This window comes from Prionailurus viverrinus, chromosome B2 (assembly GCF_022837055.1).
Source record: "Prionailurus viverrinus isolate Anna chromosome B2, UM_Priviv_1.0, whole genome shotgun sequence".
In the NCBI taxonomy this organism is placed as follows: Eukaryota; Metazoa; Chordata; class Mammalia; order Carnivora; family Felidae; genus Prionailurus; species Prionailurus viverrinus.
In genome coordinates this window covers 148,838,639-148,865,479 of record NC_062565.1, presented here as the reverse complement: position 1 = coordinate 148,865,479, position 26,841 = coordinate 148,838,639, and the positions used below count along the sequence as shown (strand labels likewise).

Below are 26,841 nucleotides of genomic sequence, written 5' to 3'. Positions count from 1 at the left end.
GCTCCCGGGAGCTGCGGCGGAGCGACGATGGCCCGGGAGTCAGAGCCCGAGTGTAAGTGCGCCCCGAGCGCGCCGTGGGCGCCGCCTGACGTCCGTTCGCGGTGTGATCGTCCAGGCCCCGGCTGCCCTGAGCCTGGTGTGACGAATGAAACCGCTTCTGGCGTCTGCGCCTCGGCCGCCGGGTCACCCGGGTTTGGGACTGCGTGCGGAGGGGGGCGGGGGATGCGGTGCCTCCCCGGAACAGCTCAGGGTCACGTTCAAAGGAACAAGGTCGTGTGCGCGCACGTGCGTGTGTGCACTCGAGCGTGCGTGTGGGCACGTGCTCGTGTGCGTCCCCCGGCGGGAGGAGGGATGAGGGCGGGATTTCTAGAAGCCGTTGGGAGCGCCCGTTGTAAAGAGCCCCGTTTCGGGGCCCGTCCAGCGGCGCCGCGTCCTGCGGGGCCTCGCTGGGCAGCCGCAGACCGCAGGCGGGCCGCCCCGCGAGGTGGTTTCCCGTGGTTTCGGACCCTTTCTTCTGTTCCCCGTGCAATGACTCGACGAGCTGTGTTCGCGAAACCTCTCCACCACCCCCGTCCCCCGCCCCCTTTTTTTTAAATAAAGTCTCTGCATGATAATGGCCCATGATAATCTCCAGTCCCCAGGCACGTGGTCTGAATGGATTTCCAGGTCCGCTGTTTCAGCCCTTTCAGAGTCCCTTTGTGCCCGCGCACCGTGAGGTCTGTTGCCCGCCACGGACGGTGGCCGATTGTTCAGACGGCCTGGCGCGGAATACGCGTTTCTGCGCGCGCCCCCGCGGTGTCTGCGGGGCTCCTTTGGGTGGCGGGATGGGGAGGTGGCGGGGGCTCCCAGACGTGGTCACTCACGCTGGCCTTGCAGTGTCTGTGTGCGTGGTCCCTAAGCGCCGCCCCCCCCCCCCCTCCCGGCACTGCCCGAGAAGGTTCCAGTCACGGGGCGGCTGCGTGGTGTGTGCAAAACGTGCCACGCGGTGGTGGGAAATACACCAGCGCGTCCTTTTTTTTGTTTTTTGTTTTGGTATTTCTTAATAAGTGCATATTCTGTACAGTGAAAAGGAGGAGGAGAAATTCGTTGCCAGGCCGACCCCACACCAGGAGATCGGGTGAAATGCAAAAAAGTAAGGGCTGAGGCATCGCACGGGCTGTGCCGCAGGCGGTGGTTAGAAATTTACAGCGTCCCAGGCTTTTGAGGTGGTTTTTTTTGTTTAACACGTAGGTAAAGAAACTGAAGCCTCTGGGCGCCTGGGGGCTCAGTCAGTTTCGCCTCGGACTCTTGCTTTTGGCTCAGGTCACGATCTCGATCTCAAGGTTGGTGGGATTAAGCCGGAGAGTCAGGCTCTGTGCTGACAGCAAGGAGGCGGCTTGGCTCTCTCTCTCTCTCTCTCTCTCTCCCTCTCTCTCTTTTTCTCCCCCTCCCTCCCTTCCTCCCTCCATTTCTGCCCCTTCCCAGCTTGTGCTGTCTGAATTAATTAATTAACTAATTAATAATAATAAAAGGAACTGAAGCCTCTCCCTGACTTTGGGAGGCATCACTGCGTTCTTCCTTTTGGGATCTAGGGGGTGGGGGACCCTGGGGTGGGGGGTTCCAGGGAGGGGGCGATGGTGTTCAGGGGTGGCTACCCATCTCCTCTCCCGGCAGTGCTGGCTCTCCCGAATTGCCAAGTCTCTTGGGTGGTTTTCCCGCCCCTCCCACTGGCCACAAGCCCTCCCCTGATCGTCATCACCAACTGGCCTGTCCAGTCCTGGATACCGCCTAGCCTGCACTCCCCTTGCTGTATTCGTTCGTTTTCTGCTGCTGCTGTAACGGATGACCACAGATGTAGTGACACAAAGCAAACCAAACTCCGCATCTCTGTCCTGTGGGGCAGAAGTCTGGTTGGCTCTGCTGGGCCCTGCTGGGGTCTCTCTGGGCAGAACTCTCGGTACCAGCTGGGCTCCCTTCCTTTCTGAAGGCTCTGGGGCGGACTGTCCTCCAGGATCACTCAGGTTGTCGGGCAGGACCCACTTCGTTGCGGTTGTAGGACTTGAGGTCCTGTCCCTGTCGCCTGTCAGCTCCTGGACGCCTCTCCCCAGGGCCCCACCTGGCCCCCCACCCCCATCCCAGAGCCCCCAGTGGCCATGGAATCCTTCCATCACAGGGAATCTCTCCGACTCCCCTTCTGGCCCCAGCCAGGGAAGGTTCTGTTCTGTGCTGTTAGGGGCCCATGGGATTAGATCGCGCCCCCCAGGTAATTCAGGAAACCCTATTTTAAGGGCATAACTTTAATTAAATCTGCAAAGTCCCTTTGTTAGGAGCATAGAAATGGGAGGTGGGCTCACGAATCCGCCTTCCGGGCCCAGCGATTTCAGGATAATTAAGGTGAGGTGTTTTCCCGCTTCTCACTACCTCACTATAGACACTCCCACGTTCGCCCTGTCGCGGGTACTCATAGCTCATTCCTACTGGACTTTGGAATTCCCGGTGGGATGGGGGCGCTTGGGGGGCTCAGTCAGTTAAGTGTCTGGCTCTTGATTTCAGCTCAGGCGATGATGTCACAGTTCATGGGTTCGGGCCCGGTGTCAGGCTCCAGGTGAGCAGTGTGGAGCCTACTGGGGATTCTCCCTCCCACCCCCCGCCTCTCAAAATAAATAAATAAACTTAAACAAAACAAAATGAACATGATTCCTGGTGCGGAATCCTCTGAGGGAGAGAGCACGGTGTGGTGCGGAGTAAAATTTTGTATTATTATTTCAAATTCTAAGAATATGACTTCCTTTCCCACGTTGACTCATGAAGCAAAACAGTTAACTCTTGGTCTCTTCCTGACGCGGCTGATGTTAATAAAAACAGTTCCTTCCCTTGAGGAACTGTCGAAATCGCCCCGGAAGCGTGTGACGGTTGGTGGCAGAGAGTGAACAAGGACAGGACGAGGCCGTGTGCAGAGTTCAGGAGAGAGGGATTACGATCTCGAGAAGCGCTGTAGACACCCGACAGGCGATTAAAACGCCGGAGGGGGCAAAACCAACCCGAGTATCTGCACAGACGGAGGCTTCCCCGGGTAGATTCAGGAGTTCAAGCACCCAGCCTGGCTGGGCCGGTTCCCCGCGGCCCTGGGCCTCTGCTCTGGCCGCTCTGAGGAGAATGATTTTGCTAATTTTCCGGTGGTTCCAAAGCCTTCTGGGAAATAAAATCGACAGGATAGCACAACACCAGAAATGCCTCTTTCTCCTGCTTTCCAAAGAGAGTTGGTATCATGTAGGTGACGGGGAATTTTAGTTCTCAGCGCAGCTAGGCCACGGTGCCCAGATGGTTTGGTCAAATTTCATTCTGGATGTCTCTGTTGAGGATGTTTGTTGGATGAAGGTAACCTTTATCCCAGTAGACTTCGAGTGGAGCAGATTGCTCTCTGAAATGTGGGCGGGCCTCGTCTGCTGTCGAAGGCCTTACTCGAATAAACACTGACCCTCCCCAGAGCCAGAGGGAATTCTGCAGCAGAACGCCTTGGGCATGAGGTGGGTTTGTAGCATAATCACGTGAGCCGATTCCTTAGAAGAAATCTCTATATATTCTCTCTCTCTACACCCTTTTGGTTCTGTCCTCTGGAGAAGCCCAACAAATACGATGTGGTTTTAGCACCTTCTTTTAAGTGTTGATGCCTTTGATCATCCATCTTGAAAAAATGTTCTGTTGATATTTTAACATTTTATGAGTGGTTTCTTTGAAGTAAGAAGCTAATCGACAGGGAGAAGGGGAGACTGTGGTCTGGGCTTGGCAGTATCCCCGAGGTGGGTAGAATTCTGGAATGGCTCAAGTTTGCCTGACCTCTCGTGGACACTTGGCATAGTCCCCAAGCCTTTGAACAGGGGGACAGAGTGCTCTGCGATTGTGCTGTATCCCACGGCACCAGAGACCTCAAGACAGGTAGCATGTTGGGTGGGCCTGACCTAATCACACGAAGCTGGTCATAGTGGAGGGGTCAGAGGTCGGGGAGCATGAGAATATGTGAAGGGGGTTCGGGGATGAAGGATGAAGGGTCTCAGAAAGAGACCAAGAGTTAACTGTTTTGCTTCATGAATAAATGTGGAAAAGGAAGTCATATTTTTAGAACGAGGGCAGCCACTAGGAGCTGAGCGTCAGCGCCACCAACAGCCAACGAGGAAGTGGGGACCTCGGTCCTACCATCGCAAGAACTCGATTCGCTCAACAATAGGAATAAGGCTGCCAGCAGGTTCCCCACCCCACTTCCAAGGCTTCCAAGAGCTCAGCCAGGCCCACATTTTGATATCTGTGTTGTGATATCCCCAGTGGAGAATCCAGCCCCTTCAGGCTGAAGTCCGGACCCATATAACCTTGAGCTAAACACGGGTTTGAAGCTGCTGTTTGTAGTAATTTGTTATATGGTAACAGAAGTTACCCCGGTTCTTCATGTTCTCTGGGCCTTTTTTACTTTTCACAGGTGAAAACAGAGGAAATACTGTGTCCTGATTTATTGTCACTGCTTCTGGATGTGGACTGGTCAGGGTTTGGATGTGGCACGGGTCCCAGAAAGCCCTCCCTTGGAGCCCAGGCACTTGGGGGATAAGAGAGCTGATCCAACAGTTTGGTACAAATGCTGTATTCAGGGATCAGTTCTCCTCATGCCCCCCGACCTCTGACCCCTCCTCTATGACCATCTTCATGTGATTAGGTGAGGCCCACCCAACACGCTACCTGCCTCGAGAGGTGTCTGGACCCGAGTGGGTCACATAAGTCCTTCTGCTTCCCTTTTACAGCATGGGGACGAAACTAGTCACAGATGGAATCATCGTGGGGCCCAGGGTCACGGATGTGGGCAACGCTTGGATGGGGGGGTGTTCAGGGTGGGCCCTCAAGGGCTCTGTTGCCAGCGCCCTCCCCAGCCCAGGTTGACGTGTGGGACCGCAGATCTGGTCAGCTACTCCTCCGGGGTTCTCTGGAAAGTTATGCCGTATGCGCGTGGCTCCGGGGCCCTCACGGCGCGTGGCCGAAAAGAAATCTCCTTTGCTCGAGTTGAAGTCTGGGTCAACTCTTGTTCTACCAGAAGCATTTGGCAAGGTGTTCCCTGTGCTCTAGTCCTTTCCTGAAAATAGATACCGTTCATGGAGTGTCTGTTCTAGGCCGTGTGCTTCTTTGCCAAAAGCGATGCCATTTAGCTGTCAATCAACCCTTTTGAGTAGGATGATTATCCTGATCTTTCAGAGGAAGAAATTATGATTCAGAGAGATTATGTAACCGTTTAGAGCTCACGTGGTTAGGAGTCTGATTCAAACAGCCAGGTTTTTCCAGTTTTATGTCCTGGACCATGTGCCCACGTGGCACCCCACCACGGGGACATAGGAGAAGCTGGGCCCTTTGTGGAAGGAGCCGGGGTCCCCGTCAGCTCTGCCACGGGGTTTACTCCGTGGCTCCTTATCTTCTACAAGCGGGGATGGGAGCAGAAGGGGTGACGGACTTGTCAGTCCCTGGGGGTTTGGTCAGGGACGCTGAGACATTTCAGTATTGAGAGAGAAAACACCTGTGTTTATTTCCTACGTTGGGTGTCTCTGAGCATCATCATTATGAATTCTAATTATGCCGTTAAACTTCCCTTTCAGAACCTTTGCTAATATTCTAAGAAACCCTCTGTTGAATCGAAAGCCCCATCCTCCTCCTTCTTGGCTTTGTAGGGCCCTGGTTTCTTTCTTTCTTTCCTTCTTTCTCCCTTCCTCCCTCCCTCCTTTCTTTCTCTCTCTCTTTCTTTCCTCCTTCCTTCTTTTCTTTTTTCCTTTTTCTTTCTTTCTTTCTTTCTTTCTTCTCTTTCTCTCCCTCTCTGTCTTACTTTATTTTGAAGTAATCTCCACACCCAACATAGGACTAAAACCTGCCACCCCAAGACCGAGAGTCTTACGCTCTACCAACTGAGCCAGCCAGGTGCGCCCCTGCGGGGCCCTGGGCTCTCTGATCAGACCTGCACATCATGTGCACCTAGCAGCCCCCCGTTTGCAGCAGGCCTGGCCTGCGTGCTGTTTCCTCTCGTGTCTGTCAGCTCCTCCTCTGGGACTGGGAGGTAGCAGCTCAGCAGATACGCACAGCGGTCTTATTGTCTTATCGTGGAATCTCCGACTTAATTATCTTTCCTGACCAGTTTATTTCTCGTTATCTTTCCTGACCAGTTTACCTGCGGTGGAAACACTGTGAGGTGCCAGGTGTTCAGACTTTATGCAATCTAAGGACACTTCTGAACAAGCTTCAGAAAGATCACAGAGAGGATGTCTATCTTTACACCTCTGGGCACTTGAATCCCAATAAGCTCTACAGGCCTCCTGAGACCATCCTGTATCACTGGCCCAACGCCAATAGACCAAAAGGGGAAAAGATCTTCCAGGTGGAAAAGCCGACCGGAAAATCCGATAAGGAGATCACCAAGATGAAAGACGCTCTGGCTTATTTTACCATCAATACAGCTCTGGGGCCCAATGAGGCACAGAACGCACCGCTGTTCAGGTATTTGAACCCCGCGGAGCATAGTTCCCACACTGCAGAAGAGGATTTCATTCAAAGGAAGTCTCCAAGGAGAGAGGGTTCTCCTGAGTGGCGGAGGAGAGAAGAGCTGAGGTTGCCAGAGATGAAGGTTCTCAAGTACAGAGCGGTGGAGTCCAGCCGTCAGTGCGTGATGCCTCCCCGACATAAGGATGAGTATCAGTACATCAGCTCGTACTTAGCCGGCCTGACGAAGACGGACAAGTACAGGAAGTTCTTGCGTTTCCAAAAAGAAGTTCTTGCGAAGCACCATCTCCGGAAGAACGACTTCACTGGGAGGCAGGCAGCGACACGGCATGAGAAGAAGTTGGAACAGGTAAGGAGGTTGACCTTGCAGTCCCGTGGGCACACTGCAGGAGTTCTGGGTGTCCAAATGTTGTGGGTGGACGTCCGCATTCAGACACCTCATTTACATTTCCGGGTAGGATGTAGGATATCCACCAGGGGCTGGGAACATCTGACACGAGGTAAATCATCACGGGGAGAAGTAGAAGAAGGCTAAATCCAGAAACTTAATCAGTTGGAGGTGATTTCATAGGGAGAGCATCAGACGCTGCCTGGCAGCTGTGATATACAATGTTCATGGATAGCAGATGCATCTGAGGAAAGGTTTGCCTAACTTGCTATGAAAGCACTGAGGGCAGAGTGAGGCGGGGTAGTCAGGTGACAGAGGTAGATTCTGCCCGGAGTCACTCGTGTCTGTGGAAGATAATTAGCATGATGGGAGTCGCTTTAGTGAACTCCCAGGGGCCGTGAGTCATGCACAGTGACCGGGCATGTGATGCAAGAGAGAGACTACGGGAAGAGAGGAAGTAGCAGTGTGCCTGAGAAGTAACCAAACCTGTTTGGCTGAGAGGACTAATGGAAAGAGAAGGACTCTGTGGGTGCAGCAAGTCCTTAAATACAGGGTGCAAGGAGGTGAATAAAGAAAACAAAGACAAACACGCCTTGGACAATCAAGCAATCAGACCTCCTCAGGCTCCTCGGTTGGCTGCCTGGCTCTGCCCAGACCCAGCTCTGGGCTGGTATGAGCTGGACCTGCTGATAGAAAACCCCATGGAAATTTCATTCCTCCCCCCTGAGAAACTCTTTGGAAAGGAAAATTAAGACATCCTGAAATGTCTGGTTCTGTTTCTCCACCAGGAGCTCCAAAACGTGTGTGTATGTGACTCCCAACAGTTCAACAGACTGCAGGTCTATGGAAAAGTCTTTGAAGATATTTGCAATAGTTCTTTGATATTTGGGGATATCTTGAAAGAAGTTAAGGTAATAATAAGGGTATATTTGTCACATAACAGTTGAGAGCCATACATGACATTCTGCGCACAGGATTGCTGTTCTCACAGAATTCCTGCCAAGTATCATGGCTTCCATTTTACAGAGACGGAAAGTGACTCACAGACTCAAAGTAATGTGCTTATGGCCACGCAAATCACCAGTGGGACATGTGAATAAACAACCAGCTAGCTCACTCCTTAAGCCCATTTTCTTTCCTGCTAAAGCTTTCCAACTATTTATAGACTTTTACAAATTGTATATATATATAACACATATAAACATTTATAATTATGCATAATAAGTTTATGTAAATTCTTATGGAATTATAAGTTTGTTGTGATTTCATGATGAACGTTGAGCTTCATATCAAAAGTGAGTTGAAACGGGTTTTCTTACACATCTTTCTCTTATCCAAATCCTAAAGACGAGGATACTTAAAAGCAGGAATACAGTGGCCTGTTCTCCAGAGAATGTCCCCATCCCTAGGGGAGCCCATCTCTGGCAGGTCGGCAGGACCCAAGTCCCCAGAGCACCCATATGGCAGGAGATCACGTGCTGTGTGTGCGTGTCAGAGTATTTGATGATACTCTTCTGAGGTGATCCATAGTTAACATTCAGACCTGCTTCCAGGTTGGTGAGATTTTATACACTTTATTGTGCGTATTGGTTAATATGTTGAAGGAACATTTTATATTTTTGAAATGATCTAGACTGACATCCTTAACTTCCATATTATTTATACATGCAAAAACACTTACATAGTAGTGTTAAACACGTTTTCAATGGATTTTTTTTTTTTTTTTTTTTTTTTTTTTTGGTATAGGATGAATACGAACTCTACATGGCAATACTCCTGCGGTCCCAGACCACATCACAGTATAAGGTAACGAATGATCGTGCAAGTGCCTAAATAGAGCCTGTTTCTTTATTCTTTCATATTTCATGGGCAAGAGAAAACATTCAGAATCCAAGAGGCCCCGTCTGCTTCCATAGTAGAAAAGCTGGAGAGCAGCTGAGGGGCTTGTGGGTAAGGACTTCACCTTCTGATCGCAGTGAGCACCAGCGGTGGGGTGGAGGAGGGGCACACACGTTGCTTGTGTTGTGCCAATGTCTCTGGCCACCAGTTCTCAGGGATCTCTCTGGCTCGTCCCCCTGTAACCTTGTCCTCCCATGGCTGTTTCACTCGGCACTGGCCCTTTTCTCCCTCTTTCTCTGGTTATACGATATATTTGCTCACCTTTGTACTGATGATCCCCAGCTCTGTCTATGGCACCCAGATACTTCCTGGGAGTTCCAGATTATACCTGTGTCCAGGTATAATCCCATTGGATGTTGACACTTAGGTGTCTGGGGCAGGCAGATTACAGACCTAAAGATAGGGAAACTATCCTGAATTACCTGGGGGGCCCAATCTAATCCCACGGACCCGTACAAGCTGAGGCCTACGTCTGCTTCCCTGGGTGGGGCCAGAAGGGGAGTCGGAGAGGTAATGCAGCACGTACAAGTGCATGGTGTCCTCGCCTAACTGCTGACAGCCCCCAGGTGTCCCCTCCAGGCTGAGGTCGCACCTGTGGATGTTCTAGTAAGGAAAATAGACTGCGAGATCAACTCCCTCGTTCACAAAAACTAAGAGGATGTAGCGTTACTAAAGCTACTTTTGACTTTTTGAATTCAATAAAGTTTAAGAATTCTGTCTTGGGGCGCCTGGGTGGCTTAGTCGGTTAAGCGTCTGACTTCGGCTCAGGTCACGATCTCGCGGTCAGTGGGTTCGAGCCCCGCGTCGGGCTCTGTGCTGACAGCTCAGAGCCTGGAGCCTGTTTCAGATTCTGTGTCTCCCTCTCTCTGTGACCCTCCCCCGTTCATGCTCTGTCTCTCCCTGTCTCAAAAATAAATAAACGTTAAAAAAAAAATTAAAAAAAAACAAAAAAAGAATTCTGTTTTATAAATTGGGAAGTACAGTTGCCTTGTATTTGAAAAACATCACAGCCTTACAGGGAGGTCCGTTCTGATTTACTCCTTAAATCTTTTCTTTTCATCTGTAATTATTTTATTATTTTATTTTAATTTTATTTTGTCTTATTTTACTTTATCTTGCCTCATCTTAGGAGCAGAGGAAGAGGGAGAGACAGCCTTTTTTTTTAAGTTTATTTATTTTGAGAGAGAGCGAGCGAGCGAGCGAGCGAGCAGCATGAGTGGGGAAGCGGCCGAGAGAGGGGGAGAGAGAATCCCAAGTAGGATCCGCACTGTCGGGGCACGGAGCCCGACGCGGGGCTCCCTCTCACGAACTGTGACATCATGACTTGAGCTAAAACCAAGAGTCAGATGCTTAACTCGCTGAGCCGCCCAGGCGCCCCAGAAAAGTAAGCTTTTGTTTGAGAGGAACAAGCAAAGGCTCTGGTTGGCGGCCTACCCTGTTCCTTGGGTTTTTCACGTTGAGTCCAGATGAACGTATGTGCGCTAATTTCAATCAAACACCAGCATGAAAAGTTCCCTGGCCAACAGGGCATCAGCTCTTTCTTTCTGTTTCTGGAAATGTAGCAGCCCATCACCTAAAGAGGCAGGGATCTTTGTGTCTCCACATCCTACGGTGAAACCTCACCACTTTTTAAATGTCTTCATAAAATAAAGCCTTCATAAATTTTAAAACAATATTTTGTCCAGATCTTTACATGACGAGTTATCCCTCCTCCCATATTTTCCTCTCTATTTACCTATTTTACCTAGAATTTCTATTTTGACTCAGAATATCTTGAATACACTGTAATATTCCTTCCTGTGTGCGTCTCATCCGTTATGGCCTTGTCCTCCTAGACTCTGTTGGCTAATGCCAAGGGGCTGGAGAAGAGGTCCGTGAAGACAGCAGATGTCAACCAGGCCAGGGAGGAGCTGAGGGCAATTGTGACGGCCACCAAGGCTGCCCTGGAGCATAATGACAAGTGAGGGTTCACAGTCTGATTTGATTTATGTTGGGATTATACTATTGTACAATGTATTAAAACCATGTGACAAGTGTGTATTTACATTTTTCCTGCATTGTTGGGTGAGATGTGTTGCCTTCGCTAACAGTGTGCCTGTCATCTGACCCCTTTCCCAAGCCATCACATCTGTGACTGGGAAATTCAACCAAACCCAGTGTTTGTATGGGGGAGGGTGGTTTGGGATGGTTTCCGAGGGAATCTTATCTTCCGTGGTGGTCTCCTGGGGACCTACTGGTAGGTGACCCAGCTGCAAAGTCAAGACACCTTTCATGAATGGGCTATTATTTTCTCTTAACTTAAAAACATCTTTTGACCTTTCTGTATAGTCTTCCAGATGAAATAACAATTGGATAGGGCGCATGTTTTGTAGAGGGTTAAAAAAAAAAAGATTGAAGCAAAGCCAGCACACTCAAGAAAACAAAACAGGAAACAAAAACCAAAAAATGAAACGGTGCCTTCAGTATAACTAGAAGACAAAAAGCATCCAGACTTCAGAATACCTGAAAATGGAAAAATGCACATCAAATGGCAGTGAATCGTTATCTACGGTCTTTCTACAAACCTTCGTGACAGAAAGGGCAGTGGGGGAAGGGAGAACAATGGAACTGGTAGAAAACATAACATGTTCTAAGACCAGTGAGAGAGAGAAGGAGAGAGGTGAAGAGAGAGTGGGAGGGAGAGAGAGGGAAAGGGAGAGAGAAGGACAGAGGGATGGGGAGAAAAAGAAAGGGGGTAGGAGGAAGGAGGAGAGAGAGGGGAGTGAGGTTTTTTTTTTCAATGTTGATTTGTTTTTGAGAGAGCAAGTGGGGGAGGGGCAGAGAGAGAGGAGGACAGAGGATCTGAAGCAGGCTCTGTGCTGATAGCAATGCACCGGATGTGGTGCTTGAACTCATGAACCACGAGATATTCACCTGAGCAGAAGTTGGACACTGAAATGACTGAGCCACGAAGGCGCCCCCTTTTGCAGACTTTGTATTAAAGATAACATCCTTTTCATTTCTGCTGAAATGGCCTTTGGGACTTTGGTAGGGATTGAATTGATTGGTAGATGGCCTGGGAGGGTATCATCACCTTTACCACATTGCGCCTTCCAAGCTGTGATCCTGGGAGGCCATTCCATTGACTTAGGTCTTTTTTAAATATAATTTAAAATACAATTTTTAAAAATATAATTTATTGTCAAATTGGCTGACATACGGTGTGTAAAGTGTGCTCTTAGTTTTGGGGGTAGATTCCCGTGGTTCATGGCTTCCATACAACACCCAGTGCTCATCCCAACAGGTGCCCTCCTCAATGCCCATCACCCGTTTTCCCTTCCTCCACTCTCCCATCAACCCTCAGTTTGTTCTCTGGATTTAAGAGTCTCTGATGGTTTACCTCCCTCCCTCTCTGTTTGAAACTATTGTTTTCCCCCCTTCCCCTCCCCCATGGTCTTCTATTAAGTTTCTCAGATTCCACATGAGTGAAAACATGTGGTATCTGTCTTTCTCTGCCTGACTTATTTCACTCAGCATAATACCCTCCAGTTCCATCCACATTGCTACACATGGCAGGATTTCGTTCTTCCTTATTGCCAAGTAGTATTCCATTGTATATATAAACCATATCTTCTTTATCCATTCACCCATTGATGGACATTTGGGCTCTTTCCATAATTTGGCTATTGTTGAAAGTGCTGCTATAAATATTGGGGTATATGTGCCCCTATGAGTCAGCACTCCTGTATCGCTTGGGTAAATTCCTAGTAGCATTGTTGCTGGGTCGTAGGGTAGTTCTAGTTTTAATTTTTTGAGGACCCTCCACACTGTTTTCCAGAGCGGCTGCACCAGTTTGCACTCCCACCAACAGTGCAGGAGGGTTCCGTTTCTCCACATCCTCGCCAGCATCTAGAGTCTCCTGATTTGTTCATTTTAGCCACTCTGACTGGTGTGAGGTGATATCTTTGATGGCTCGTCGTGGCTTTGATTTGTATTTCCCTGATGATGAGTGATGTTGAGCATCTTTTCATGTGTGGGTTGGCCATCTGGATGTCTTCTTTGGAGAAGTGTCTATTCATGTCTTTTGCCCATTTCTTCACTGGATTATTTGTTTTTTTTGGGTGTGGAGTTTGGTAAGTTCTTTATGGATTTTGGAGAGTAACCCTTTATCCGATATGTCATTTGCCAATATCTTTTCCCATTCCGTCGGTTGCCTTTTAGTTTTGTTGATGGTTTCCTTTGCAGTGCAGCTTTTTATCTTGATGAGGTCCCAATAGTTCATTTTTGCTTTTAATTCCCTTGCCTTTGGAGACGTGTCGAGCAGGAAATTGCTGCGGCTGAGGTCAAAGAGGCTGTTGCCTATTTTCTCCTTTAGGGTTTTGATGGTTTCTTGTCTCACATTTAAGTCTTTCATCCATTTTGAATTTATTTTTGTGAATGGTGTAAGAAAGTGGTCTAGTTTCATTCTTCTGCATGTTGCTGTCCAGTTCTCCCAGCACCATTTGCTAAAGAGACTGTCTTTTTTCCATTGGATACTCTTTCCTGCTTTGTCAAAGATTAGTTGGCCATACGTTTGTGGGTACATTCTGGGTTCTCTTTTCTATTCCACTGGTCTGTGTGTCTGTTTTTGTGCGAATACCATACCATCTTGATGGTTACAGCTTTGTAGTAGAGGCTAAAGTCTGGGATTGTGATGCCTCCCGCTTTGGTTTTTTTTTTCAACATCACTTTGGCTATTCAGGGTCTTTTGTGGTTCCATACAAATTTTAGGATTGTTTGTTCTAGCTTTGAGAAGAATTCCAGTGCAATTTTGATTGGGATTGCATTGAATGTGTAGATTGCTTTGGGTAGTATTGACATGTTAACAATATCCATTCTTCCAATGCATGAGCATGGAATGTTTTTCCATTTATTTGTGTCTTCTTCAATTTACTTCATAAGTTTTCTATAGTTTTCAGCATACATATCTTTTACCTCTTTGGTTAGGTTTATTCCTAGGTATTTTATGGTTCTTGGTGCAATTGCAAATGGGATAGATTTCTTGATTTCTCTTTCTCTGGCTTCATTATTGGTGTATAGGAATGCCAACTGATTTCTGTACATTGGTTTTGTGCCCTGCGACTCTGCTGAACTCACGTATCAGTTCTAGCAGCTTTTTTGTGGAGTCTTTTGGGTTTTCCATGTAGAGTATCACGTCGTCTATGAAAAGTGAAAGTTTGACTTCGTCTTTGCCAGCTTGATGCCTTTTATTTCATTTTGTTGTATGATTGCTGAGGCTAGGACTTCCAACACTATGTTAAACAACAGTGGTGAGAGTGGACATCCCTGTCATGTTCCTGATCTCAGGGGGAAAGCTCTCAGTTTTCATTGAGGATTATGTTAGCTGTGGGTTTTTCATATATGGCTTTTATGATGTTTAAGTATGTTCCTTCTGTCCCAACTTTCTTGAGGGTTTTTTGTGAAGAAAAGTTGCTGTATTTTGTCAAATACTTTTTCTACATCTATTGACAGGATCATATGGTTCTTATCCTTTCTTTTTATTTATTATTTTATTTTATTTTATTTATTTTTTATTTTATTAATGTGATGTATCACAATGATTTGCAAATACTGTACCAGCCCTGCAGCCCAGGAGGGTCTGCATTTTTGCATCCCTGTTCATCAGGGAAATTGGCCTGTACTTTTCCTTTTTTGTGGGGTCTCTGTCTGGTTTGGGAATCAAGGGAATGCTGGCTTCATAGAATGAGTCCAGAAGCTTTCCTTCCATTTCTATTTTTTGGAGCAGCTTGAGAAAGATAGGTATTAACTCTGCTTTAAATGTCTGGTAGAATTCCCCTGGGAAGCCCTGTGGCCCAGGACTCTTATTTCTTGGGAGATTTTTGATAACTGATTCAATTTCTTCACTAGTTGTGGGTCTGTCCAAATTTTCTCTTTCTTCCCACTTGAGTTTTGGCAGCATGTGGGTGTCTAGGAGTTTGTCCAGTTCTTCAAGGTTGTCCAGTTTGCTGGCATAGACTTTTTCATAGTATTCTCTGATAATTGCTTGTATTTTGGAAGGGTTGGTTGTGGTAAGTCCAATTTCATTCGTGATTTTATCTATTTATCCCCATCTCTTCTTTTTGAGAAGTCTAGCGGGTTATCAATTTTGTTTATTTAAACCACCTCTTAGTTTCATTGATCTGTTCTGGTTTTTTTTTGATTCTATATTGTTTATTTCTACTCTAATCTTTATTATATCTCTTCTTCTGCTGGCAGAGGGGTGAGGCTTGAAAGGGAGGGAGAGAGAGAAAGAGAGAGGGGTGAGGAGAGAAATGGAGGGAGAGAGAGGGAAAGGGAGAGAGAGACAAGGATAGAGGAGTGGGGGAAGAAAGGGAGGGGAGAAGGGAGAGATAGAGGGAGAGGAAGAGAGAGAAGGAGGGAGGGAGAGAGAGCAGCTTCCCTAAATAATACAGATAATAACAGGTTACTGGTCGGTCTCTCAGAGCACTGACTTAGAAGGAGAGGACTTTGGAGTGAGTGTGGAAGCAAAGAGCCAATTCCAAAATGATGATATGGTGGGAACAGGTTTAAAAGGAAGTGATCGGCATCCTTTAAAGCTGTGCATTGAAGAGAAAAAGAGGCAGAGGAGGGGGATTTAGAAACCCGTACCTCAAACACTCCCCGAACCACTAGCCCTGCCCACCACAGTTCAGAGGTGCAAGTGATCTCTGTCTGTACAAATGGCTTCAAGAGAGAACAGAAAATGGGGGCCCAAGCAATTTAGTTGATGAAAATCTCGGCCATCTGACAACAACAAAAAGTCGGAGAAGGAAACTGCCACAACGCTCCACACTTAAATATTCCCTGAAGAGCGTTTCTGGATATGAAAACGATCTGGAGTCAGTAATGTAAACAATAAGCACAGCAATGAATGGCAATAAAAAGGAAGATGTGAATCAAGCTTTGGCCACTGAGGAAAAGCTAGTTGGAAAAGTCAAGATTATGTCATAGATCCAGACTAAGTTACGACACTCCCAGCGTCACATTGAGTGACACTACAGTAAAGAGCGCTAGAGAAAAGCGGGAGAACAAGCAAGAGAATGAAAATGAGATAAGAAAAGAAAGTCAGAGAAAAAGTGGTTGAAGTGGAAGACAGGCAAAGGCGATCCATTGCACATAATTAAAGTCTCAGAAGAAGAAAAATCAATGGGACAGAACATCACACTTGAAACTGTAATACATTAAACATTTCTAGAAACTAAATGCTCTGGATCTACATGCTGAAAAGACTGTTAAGATTATTATTAATTCACTTAATCTCAATCTCTTAACATTGGGGGTCATAATACCTTTCTATTTCTTTTAATCTCTGATGCAATGAGCTAACGTATGTGGAAATATTTAACCATTAGGCCTCTTGTAGGCAGGCAGCATCGACTCATTTGTGGTAGTGATGTTGGTAACCAAATCGCGGGGGTTTTCTGTACATGTTAGCACCCCCGTCTTTTCCCCTCCAAATCAGAGATAATACAGTTGATTTAGTTTAATTATTGTGTTCGTGTTTTTGTTTTTGTTTTTTCCTTTGGAACCAGGGGGAGGATACAAAGAAATTACAACTGTTTTCATTTCCTTCTTTTAAAATGTTTTTTAAGTTTATTTATTTGTTTTGAGAGAGAAGGAGAGAGTCTGGGAGGGGGAGGGATATAGAGAGAGAGGGAGACAGAGAATCCCAAGCAGGCTTCAGGCTCAGCACAGAGCCCAATGTGGGGCTTGATCCCACAGACTGTAAGATTGTGACCTGAGCCACAAGCGAGAGTTGGACGCTTAACTGACTGAGCCACCTAGGTGCTCCTAAAATTTCTCGCATTTTTACTTTTAGTGTAAATGTACTGGAATTTGTGAATTGTATCTGTGGGAGGAAATCGAAATGCACAGGGGACATGAGGTGTGCCTTCCAACAGCAGTGACGTGCTTCCACTGGCCCTCGTCTCTGGTTCGTCTCAGAGTGTAAACGCTGGTTTCTTTGCTTCCCTGCTTCGTAGAAATTCAAGTAACAAAATAATATCCATAAACCCTATGGGAGATCATTTATTTATTTTCCAGCTTCTTCAGCTAGTGGCTTGTGCAATCTTGGTAAGAAAGTATCCTTTGGTTTATTTAATTTGACGGCTGGAGGCTCTCATCTTACGTCGATGTGCAAAATCGCCTTTTTTGATAGAAACCGAGATCACTTGGTATTTGTCAATTTTTTTTTTTTTAAAAGACCTGTGGCATAAAATAGACAAAGGAAGAACGGTGCAAACGGAGTTCTGATGTTTTACTCTCTTTTTATTATCAAACCTGTAGACTCAGAAGTGAACTAGAAGTGGAACGCGTGTTGCTGCAATCAGCTAAGGAAGAGTCGGGCAAGTGATTGTGTTTCTCGGGAGCCAGATACAACCTGTGCACGAATTCATTCTTCTCTCAGATCTTTGTGGTTTTTAGTAGAACACTGAGTTAAGCCAAGACCTCCTGTAGAAAGAATTCCGTTGTTTTGACCAAGACATTTGGACGAGAGCCCGAGAAACTGACCAAATGAGGGGAGCCTGGGTGGCTCAGTTGGTTAAGCTTTTAAACCACCCCCCCCTCAGCGGCTTTTAGGATATACTCACAGATCTGACCTGTTTTACGTTCTTAGAAGACCTTGGCCTCAAAGGTTCTTGCTGGAGTCTCTTGCTTCCTCCTGCTAGTTCTTTCTTCCTGTGAGCAACACCCGTGTGATTTACCTGCTGGCCATCCTCCGAGGGTCTCTTGTGGGGCTGGCTCAGTGCTCGTCTTCTGACTCCTTCTCAGGGCTCGGAGCGTGGTGGGGTCCACCCTTCTCCTGCATCCACGTTGCCTATTCCTGGGATCCTCTTCCACACGGGTCATGGATGGAACTCCAGCTCACCATTTTCCGTCTCCTTGCTGTCTCCTAACACAAGCCCACCATCTTCCTTTTTTCTTAATTTTAATTTGAGTAGCATTGACACACAATGTTTACATTAGTTTCAGGTGCACAACTTGGTGATTTGACAAGTTTATGCATATGCTCTGCGCTCACTGCGAGCAAGGCTACCGTGAGCCCCAGTACATTGCTGTTATAGTATCATTGACTGCATTCCTTATGCTCTGCTTTTTGTTCCCATGACTTACTCGTTCCGTAACTGGAGCCCTATGCCTCCCTCTCCCCTTCACCCCCTTTATCCATCCCTCCATCCCCTTCCCTCTGCCCACCATCAGTTTGTTCTCTGTAGTTATAGGTCTGATTCTGCTTTTTGTTTGTTTCTTCTTCTCCTTCTCCTTCTTCTTCTTAAGATTCCATTTAAGAGTGGAATCATATGGTGTTTGTCCCGTTTTTCTTTTAAATCTAAGGGCTTTATTGTTAATTGCTAACGGGATAAAATGAAAGATATAAAAAAATAAACAAGAGGATGTTACTAATTTCTAGAACTGAAGTAAACTTTTCTTAATATTTGATTTTAGCTGTTTCTGACACTTTTCCAGTGCTATGGAAGAAATCTGGTGGCTTGTGTTCATCCTTCTCCTTTTTCCCCAAAGCTTTCTCGTTCAGGAGCCTCTCCTCCAACCATACATTTCCTGTGGAATTTCCCCATGTTGGTGCCTCAGTCTTCCTCCTTAGGTAGAAAAGGGGTAACAGTTGGGTCATTTTAGTGACTTCACATCCCTTTTGACTTCTGTGCCCTGAGTCAATTGTTGCAGGTTAAAACGCTCAGCTTAGGTTGAGGTGGGGATCAGACTTCGTGGGTAGAAGCTTAACTATGGCTGTTCCTACCCGCTTGGTTAGTTCCTCATGCATCTGTTTAGCTCATTCCCCAGATTTCAGAACTCACCTTCAGAGTTTTCCCTTCTTCCAAATCTGGCAAGTTTGAATGATGGCAGTGGTTTCCATCTTGTTCATTTTGTATAGGTAAGCATTATCACTCTTTCGACTTGCCTTTTTTTTTTTTTCTATCAGAAAGGGGTAGTCATTCTTTCTCAAAAAATTGTCTTCCCGCTCTAGTGAGTTACCTCTAATGAGTTACATTCTAGTAACTCAAGTACTGTATAATCAAGTGAGTTACTGTCAATGTCTCCACCTCCTTTCTGAATCCTTAGATATTGATGTCTGTTGGAGCCTTGGCATGTCTTTGGTTCAACACACACATCTTTGATTCCAACTCTTTCCAGCCCAGATCTCTTTTTTGGCTTCAGATTTGTATATCCAACTTCCCTCTGGACGTGTCCACTTGAGTATCCCATAGGTGCCTCAACCCAACATCATCAAGACTAAACTCTCTGTTTCAATGAATGACACCACCAAACACATGGAGGTCAAGTCAGGAAACCTGTGGCAGAAATCTTTCCCTCCTCACCCCATCAACCACCTCAGCAGAGCTTGGAGTTAATGGCCAACATGGAATCTTACCTCTCTGCTCCAGTTTACTCACTTCCTTCGCACCGCGTCTGTCCCTAGCTGTGGCAGAGCTGAAACCTAGGGGTTACTTGGATATCTACCTCTTCCTCTACTTTCAGATCCCGTGAGCCCTCCTTGTTTCCAGTCCCTTAAATCATTTTTGTATCTCTCCGCTTCTCTAGGCGACAGGTACCATCCTGATCTGATCTTGTTTGAATGATGGCAGTGGCTTTCTGACTGGTTTTCCTGTTCCAGCCTCGCTCTTTCTCTTCCACTTTTGGTACTGTAGACAGTGACCTTTGTGTGGTTGTGTTTATCCCGGCCTAAAAGCCTTCACAGCTTCGACTGATGTCCCAACATAGATTATAAGGCCTTATCGGGTATTCCCCCTGCTTCCTTCCTAGTGTTATTTACCGATGCCACTCACCTGGCCCTCAAAGTCCCCACACTACTGCATACCTTTCTTTTTACTGAAATGTGCTGAAATCTGCCTTTCCGCCCTCTCTCCGTCTCCCCATCCCCTTCCGCCTCTCTAACGCCTGTTCATCATTTGGTTATCGATTTTGCCGTGATTCTGCAGAGTTGTCCTCATACCTTCCCCACACTGTGTTAGGTGCTCAGATTGGGCACTCAGTAGATACTTTTTGATAATATAAATGAATTAGAAGAGGCATGTCCCCATTCTCAGATCAGATCATTTTTATTGACGTGCTTGAACCTTGACTTACATTATTATATTTTAGCATTACATATATAAACACACACTATACACATTATACACAGTATATATATACACTTTATATAAATAGTATATATATTATACACATATATACACATTATACACATTATATACACACATTATATATATGTAATATATATATAATATATAATATACACATATATACACACATTATATATATAATATATATGTATGCATATATGTATATGTATATATATATATGTGTGTGTATATATATATGTATACATATATATACACATACACATTATATATACACACATTATACACATTATATATATATACACATTATATATAACATATATATAACATATATACACATATACACATACACATTATATATACACACATTATATATATGTAATATATATAATATATATATAATACACACATATATACACATATATATACACACATTATATATATAATATATATTATACACATATATACACATACACATTATATATATACACACATTATGTATATATAATATATATATTATACACACATTATACACATTATATATATACACATTATATATAATATATAAGTAACATATATATACACATTATACACATTATATATACACACATTATATATATATAATATATATACACATTATATATTTTATATATATATTATACACACACATATATATACACACATTATGTATGGCAGTATATAACATACACCAGTGTTAATAATGCATAATGCTATTCATAAGAGATGACATATTAAACACAGTAATACTTTGCTTTTAAAAATATTTTCAGAATCATCTAAGAAAAATGTAATGGATGAGGATCACCTTACCCTTATTGAGAAGGTTGAAAAGAAGAGGTGTGAAATACTCAGTAAATGGGATGAAATTCATGCTCTTGAAAGAGAAATTAAAACGACTCTGATTCATACTGGAATTTCACATATCACTGAAAATAGGATTAAAAGCATAGAGGTATGTAGTTTATTCATTTGAATGTCTACATTGTTCTTTTGCCTGAAGAGGTTGGCAAACACCTGAAGCAATTTCATTTGGCCATTGGGTGAAAAATAATAGACAGTTGGGTCCAAATATATTTTAATTGCCAAACATTTGTAGCAAATGGTTAGAATAATGAAGAGATCTAGCTAAAACAACAAAAATAAAGGTGATAAAAATTATGTAGAGTTCTGGTAAGGTGCAAAGTGGATCTCTTTCAGGTCAATTGATGTCTCTTAACAATTTCGTATAGAAGATGCTTGTCATGAAGGTGATGACAATTGTCATCCGATATGTACTAAGTAGCTTGAGCTGAAGCTCAGAGGGGTTCAGAACTACCTACCCCACGTGACACAGGTTAGAGGCGGCAAAGCTGGGATTCGAGCTTAATACTTTGGGGGTTCCAAAGCCCTAACAGTTTTCATTGTGTCACATTGAAACTTCGTAGTTAGATTTTCAGTGAGTTGAACAATGATGCTAGAAGATAGAAATTCGCTACTGCCAGGGAAAAAGAAGTCTACTATACTAGAAGTAGTCTTTAACAGTTATTACTAACCATTTTGACGAACCAATGATGAACAATATAATGTAAATTGTAGTCTGTGTTTTGAAATGTTATGGCACTCTACTTTTTGTATGTCGTAACCTAATTAATTTGTGCAATATCTGACTCAATGTTACCACTTTGTTATAGAGTTTATAAATGATATATGATTATTCTTTGTCTCATGGTTATATAATTACATAGATTTTTCCAGCACTATTTTTTCAATCTTTTTTTAAAAAGCAGAATTATAAAGGGACGCCTGGATGGCTCAGTCAGTTGAATGTCCGACTTCGGCTCAGGTCACAATCTTGCAATTCATGAGTTCAAGCCCTGCGTCAGGCTCTGTGCTGACAGCTCAGAGCCTGGAGCTGCTTCAGATTCTGTGTCTCCCTCTCTCTCTGCCCCTCTCCCGCTCATGTTCTTTCTCTCTCTCTCTCTCAAAAATAAACATTAAAATTTTTTAAAAAAGCAGAATTATAAAGTGTATAGGAAGTTAGTAGTGGTTTAAACTTATTTTGACTTCTCTCTTTCTTTTAAAATAGTATGTTCAGATTTCTTTCTGTGATTTTGTTTATAGTCTTTTTTTTTTTATGTTTCTTTATTTTGAGAGGGGGGAGGGGCAGAGAGAGAGAGACACACACACACACAGAATCCAAAGCAGGCTCCAGGCTCTGAGCTGTCAGCACAGAGCCCGACCCGGGGTTCGAATCCACGAACGTGAGATCACGACCTAACCGAAGTCGAGGCTTAACCGACTAAGCCACTCAGGTACCCCTACAGCCTATTCTTTTTTAAATGACATAATGTCCTGAGAATGAACACTAATTTACAGTTGAATTTTTAAACATTGAAAATAATATGTTATAGTTTTAAATATATTATAACTTTAAATATATTATATTAAATTGTATTATGTATTATGCAGTGTATATATAATTATATAATATAACTTTAAATATGTTATAGCTTTAAATCATGTAATAATGTAAATATATCACAAGATACATCACAAATGTAATGTAAAATTATGTAAATTTTTCCTTCATGATTAAAACCTCTTGAAGTGGATTGAATCTAGGAAATAGAAAAGTCTGTATAAGGGTTCCATATCACTAATTTATATTACTTTAGCTATTTATTATTTATATTTTGCTCCTTAAATCAAATGCTAGAAGCTACAATAGAATTGCTTTTACTATCTTATGAAATAATTCATTTCTGGTTTTGGATTTGATATATGTCATTTATTTTAAAAAAACTTTTTTTTTTTACATTTATTTATTTTTGAGAGACAGAGAGAGGGAGACTGAAAGTGGGGGAGGGGCAGAGAGAAGGAGACACAGAACCCAAGCAGGCTCCAGGCTCCGAGCTGTCAACACAGAGCCCTACGCGGGGCTCGAACTCACAAACTGCGAGATCGTGACCTGAGCCGAAGTCAGACACTTAACCGACGGAGCCACCCAGGCGCCCCTGAAATATGTCATTTCTAACCAAAATAAAAAATAACTAAATGCACCAGGGATTTACAGTGTGCCAGATGCTACTGTGAACATTTAAAAAATACTATTTCGTATAATTTCCAACAACCCTAAGCCATTATTAACCCTCTTTTTCAGATAAGGAAACCACAGCACAGATACACTCAGTAACTTGATTGAGGTCACAGTGAGAAAGCAGTAGACTTGGGATGAAAGCTCAATTTAGGTTTTTAATTATATACTATCTAGGTTCACTGATGTAACTGCTAATCTGAAAGAGCAAATGTTTACACCCTCTGCCCGTCATTATTTTGCTCACAATTATCTTGGATATTCTCATTCACAGCGTTAAATTATTTTTCAAGTTTCAGTAATAATACTCTCAGTATTTTGGTTGTGTTTACAGCGAACCTATAGATTAATTCGGGAAGAAGTTACAGCTTTACAATATTCACACTCCCATCAAGGGTCATTTTACATATATTTAATTTATTTTTATGCATTGGCTCTTAATTTTTTATGTTTGCTCTCGGGACTTTATGGCATCTGTTACTATTGTTAATGGAAACTTTAAAAACATTTTACATTACAGTTTGTAATCAGTTATTGCTGGTATATATGTGACTTATTGATATTTGTATTTTTATATTGTATCAAGCCACTTTAACAGATTCTGTGATTAGTTATGAAAATTGAGGAACTGCTTTAGAATTTCCTTAAAATTCTCTAGGTTTTTGTAATATCAACCCTTATGTCCTCTCGTTTTTGATCTAGAGGGCTAGGATCTGTCTTACTACCTGTCCTTCCAGTCACGCTTTGTTTATTCATGTTTTTAAATGATGTGCTATTGGCTACTTTTGAACTTAGAATAACATCATTTACATATTTTTGTTCCATAAGTGGGGAAAAGTATTTAACATATATTCTTAACCAAGTATCTTACTTTTAAAACCATTTCTCCTTCAGACTGAAGCTATAAAATTAGAAACAGCAAATCGAATTTTAAAGAAGAAAATACATGTAAGTTTATGTGAATCAGTGTTTTTCAATAGAAATATTTCCTTGAGTGCTGTGTGCTTCTTGTATTGTGTCATATACAAAATAAGAATATATGCATTATCTTTCTAAATGATAATTTCTGTAATGCTAGGAATATCTCAGTATGTAGACAGTAGCTTAAAACCGGACAGGTGTAACCTAATGTATTAGTGAAAAAAATAAACAACCTTTTTAAATAGCTGGATATACCAATCAGAATTGACCGTTCCTCTAACCCTTCCACACCTAACAATGAACTGTAATGAGTTTACGTGGTGGCAAGGAATGTAGTGAACTGGCTCCTCTAATGACTTTCAGGATAGCCCTCCAAAATTCGTACTAAGAATCTGCTGCTTAACTGATTATAGTTCTACTTCTAGGATATATATATACATATTCCTCTGTATTATATATGGTATACATGAGTATGTTACGCCTGATTCCAGAAATTGTATTCCATTTTGGTTCAGTGTTCTTGTTGATATGTATGAGCAATACCATGCCATTATACGGAAACAATGATTTTTTCTTCGTGGTAGATTATTGAAAACAATGTGAAGCAGAACCTAGAGAAGCACGAGACAAGTGAGCGGGAGCAGCAGTAAGTATTGATGTCATGGTAGGAGAAGCGGGACAATCTCTCAAAACCATCCATTCAAACCGAGATTAGACTAAACAGTACTTTGGAAGGGTTTATATTCATGAGTGTTAAATAGGCATGTTTCATCCTGTGCTTAAGAATGCTTAGACCAACTCCGTTGGTTGAGCGTTCGACTTCGGCTCAGGTCACGATCTCACGGTTCGTGGGTTCGAGCCCCGCGTCGGGCTCTGTGCTGACAGCTTGGAGCCCAGAGCCTGCTTCGGATTCTGTGTCTCCCTCTCTCTCTGCCCCTCCCCCACTCACACTCGGTCTCTCTCTCCTTCAAAAATAAATAAACATTAAAAAATGTATACACACACACACACACACACACACACACGTATAAAAGAATGCTTAGCCCAAGATTTAAATCTCAGTCAGTATATATTGTTTAGCAATATAGAAATAAATTATTTGGAAAGAAGTGAAGAATTGAGACTAAATTCTCATGGGCAAGGATCGGGAAAGTGGGGAGACGTGTGACTAGGGGTGGCTTTCTTTTCTCAAATTATATAGCTTTTAGAGATATTAAATTTAAAATATTTTTTAAACATTTATTTATTGTTGACAGACAGAGACAGAGCATGAGCGGGGGAGGGGCAGAGAGAGGGGGAGACACAGAATCTGAAGCGGCCTCCAGGCTCTGAGCTGTCAGCACAGAGCCCAATGTGGGGCTCAAACTCACAAACTGCGAGATCATCACCTGAGCCGAAGTTGGATGCTCAACCGTTGGATGCTCCCTCAGGCCCCCTAGAGATATTAAATTTTTGAAGAAGCCTATATAGGTATTGCTCTGACAACTTTAATTTAAAAATGAAATGGCTGATTTATATTATCTGTTTTACATGTTTAGCCTTTTATGGTTAATTTTCTTGCAGTTGGTCCTATAGCTCAAATCTCAGGATTTGGTAAGGCCGAGAGCAACAGAAAACTACTGGTTTAAGCATGGAAAAGACTGATTTGTAAAAACAGTAAAAAGACGTTTAGTTGTAGGGGGCCTAGGTTCAATGATAATATTGGGAACTGGTGTCTTTCTCTCTTCCTTCTCTGTTCCCCTTGAGTATCGTTTTCCTCCTCAGTGTGGCTGTCTCCAGGGGAACCTGGGTGGCTCTGTCGGTTAAGCACCTGACTTCGGCTCAGGTCACGATCTCGCGGTCCGTGAGTTCGAGCCCCACGTCGGGCTCTAGGCTGATGGCTCAGAGCCTGGAGCCTGCTTCCGATTCTGTGTCTCCCTCTCTCTGACCCTCCCCCGTTCATGCTCTGTCTCTCTCTGTCTCAAAAATAAATAAACGTTAAAAAAATTAAAAAAAATTTTTTTTAAATATGCCTGTCGAGAGGCATGAATCTCTGTCCCACGGAGGAACAAAGGGGGAAGAAAGGGACAAAAGCCAAGGAGCTTCTCATTATGAGGCTTTTCTATTTTATTGAGAGGGGAAGGCCCTTCCCAGGGATCCACACATATCTCATGGCCCAGCACTGTGTCCCCAGGGCATCTTTAGCTGCAAAAGACTCTATGAAACAGAACACCCTACTTTCCAGTTTACGTCGTAGAGAAAGTCACCAGAGAAAGGTGTTGGAATGGTTGCTGAGTGAACCATACGGGTGGATCCAGGTTCTGTCGGGTCTTAGATCATATTGGGTGTCCTCAATGGAAAAGAAGACGGAATTAAAAATACCAGATTGGGGAGGCTCCTTCCATAGTTCTGGCCACGAGAGCGAATGGACCTAAAGTTTAAACATCACTATCTTCCAGGTAAATTCTGCTTCTGCTGCCACACTGTGTGTAGTCTGGAAAATGCTGCAGGGGATTGTCCCCCTAGTTAGGGAGAATCTTTGCTACACTCAAGGCCAAAATGCTGCAAAAAATCCTTTAAAATCAAAGTGGAAGATTACAAAGTCTCGCCATGTGTCTTTGAGTAAATATGTGCCGAAATAGATGTTTATTTAAAAATTTCCTTTTATGCTTAAGGTACTTTCTTTCTCATCTATCGTATTCATTTGTTGTGTTTAAGGAACCTTTGGGATTTCATTACAGAATTTGTAAACTTGAAGGAAACAGACAACAGCCCTCAAGGGACTGGAAAAATGACCCATGAAAATTCACAGCCATCATGTACATAGCGTGAATGTCTGCAGATGTATAAAGTAATCAAGATACATCTCATTTTGTCAGTTTTTTTCAGTTTTAATTTCTAATAAAGTTAATGCACTATATGCATCAAGA

The 26,841-nt window shown here is 43.8% G+C and overlaps 1 protein-coding gene across 4 annotated transcripts; it reads left to right on the top strand.

The window, feature by feature from the left end:
* CB2H6orf118 (chromosome B2 C6orf118 homolog) lies at positions 1-26,841 on the top strand. Of its 4 annotated transcripts, none has more exons than XM_047859597.1 (10): positions 1-52; positions 6,165-6,847; positions 7,675-7,797; positions 8,633-8,692; positions 10,621-10,745; positions 17,090-17,148; positions 20,709-20,890; positions 23,906-23,959; positions 24,517-24,578; positions 26,653-26,841. In XM_047859597.1, the coding sequence occupies exons 1-10, from the start codon at positions 28-30 to the stop codon at positions 26,711-26,713; spliced, it is 1,434 nt and encodes a 477-aa protein (XP_047715553.1). In that variant the 5' UTR covers positions 1-27; the 3' UTR covers positions 26,714-26,841. The 4 variants fall into 4 exon arrangements, with proteins under 4 accessions (XP_047715553.1, XP_047715552.1, XP_047715554.1 ...); XM_047859596.1 differs by having other exon boundaries at positions 26,630-26,841; XM_047859598.1 differs by lacking the exon at positions 7,675-7,797 and having other exon boundaries at positions 26,630-26,841.

Excerpts from the sequence above, each read along its gene's own strand:
- CB2H6orf118 (XM_047859596.1), top strand. The coding sequence starts at position 28 with ATGGCCCGGGAGTCAGAGCCCGAGT. Across the intron at positions 17,149-20,708 it reads ATCAGCTAAGGAAGAGTCGG|AATCATCTAAGAAAAATGTA; the intron begins GCAAGTGATTGT and ends AAATATTTTCAG. Across the intron at positions 24,579-26,629 it reads ACAAGTGAGCGGGAGCAGCA|GAACCTTTGGGATTTCATTA; the intron begins GTAAGTATTGAT and ends GTTGTGTTTAAG.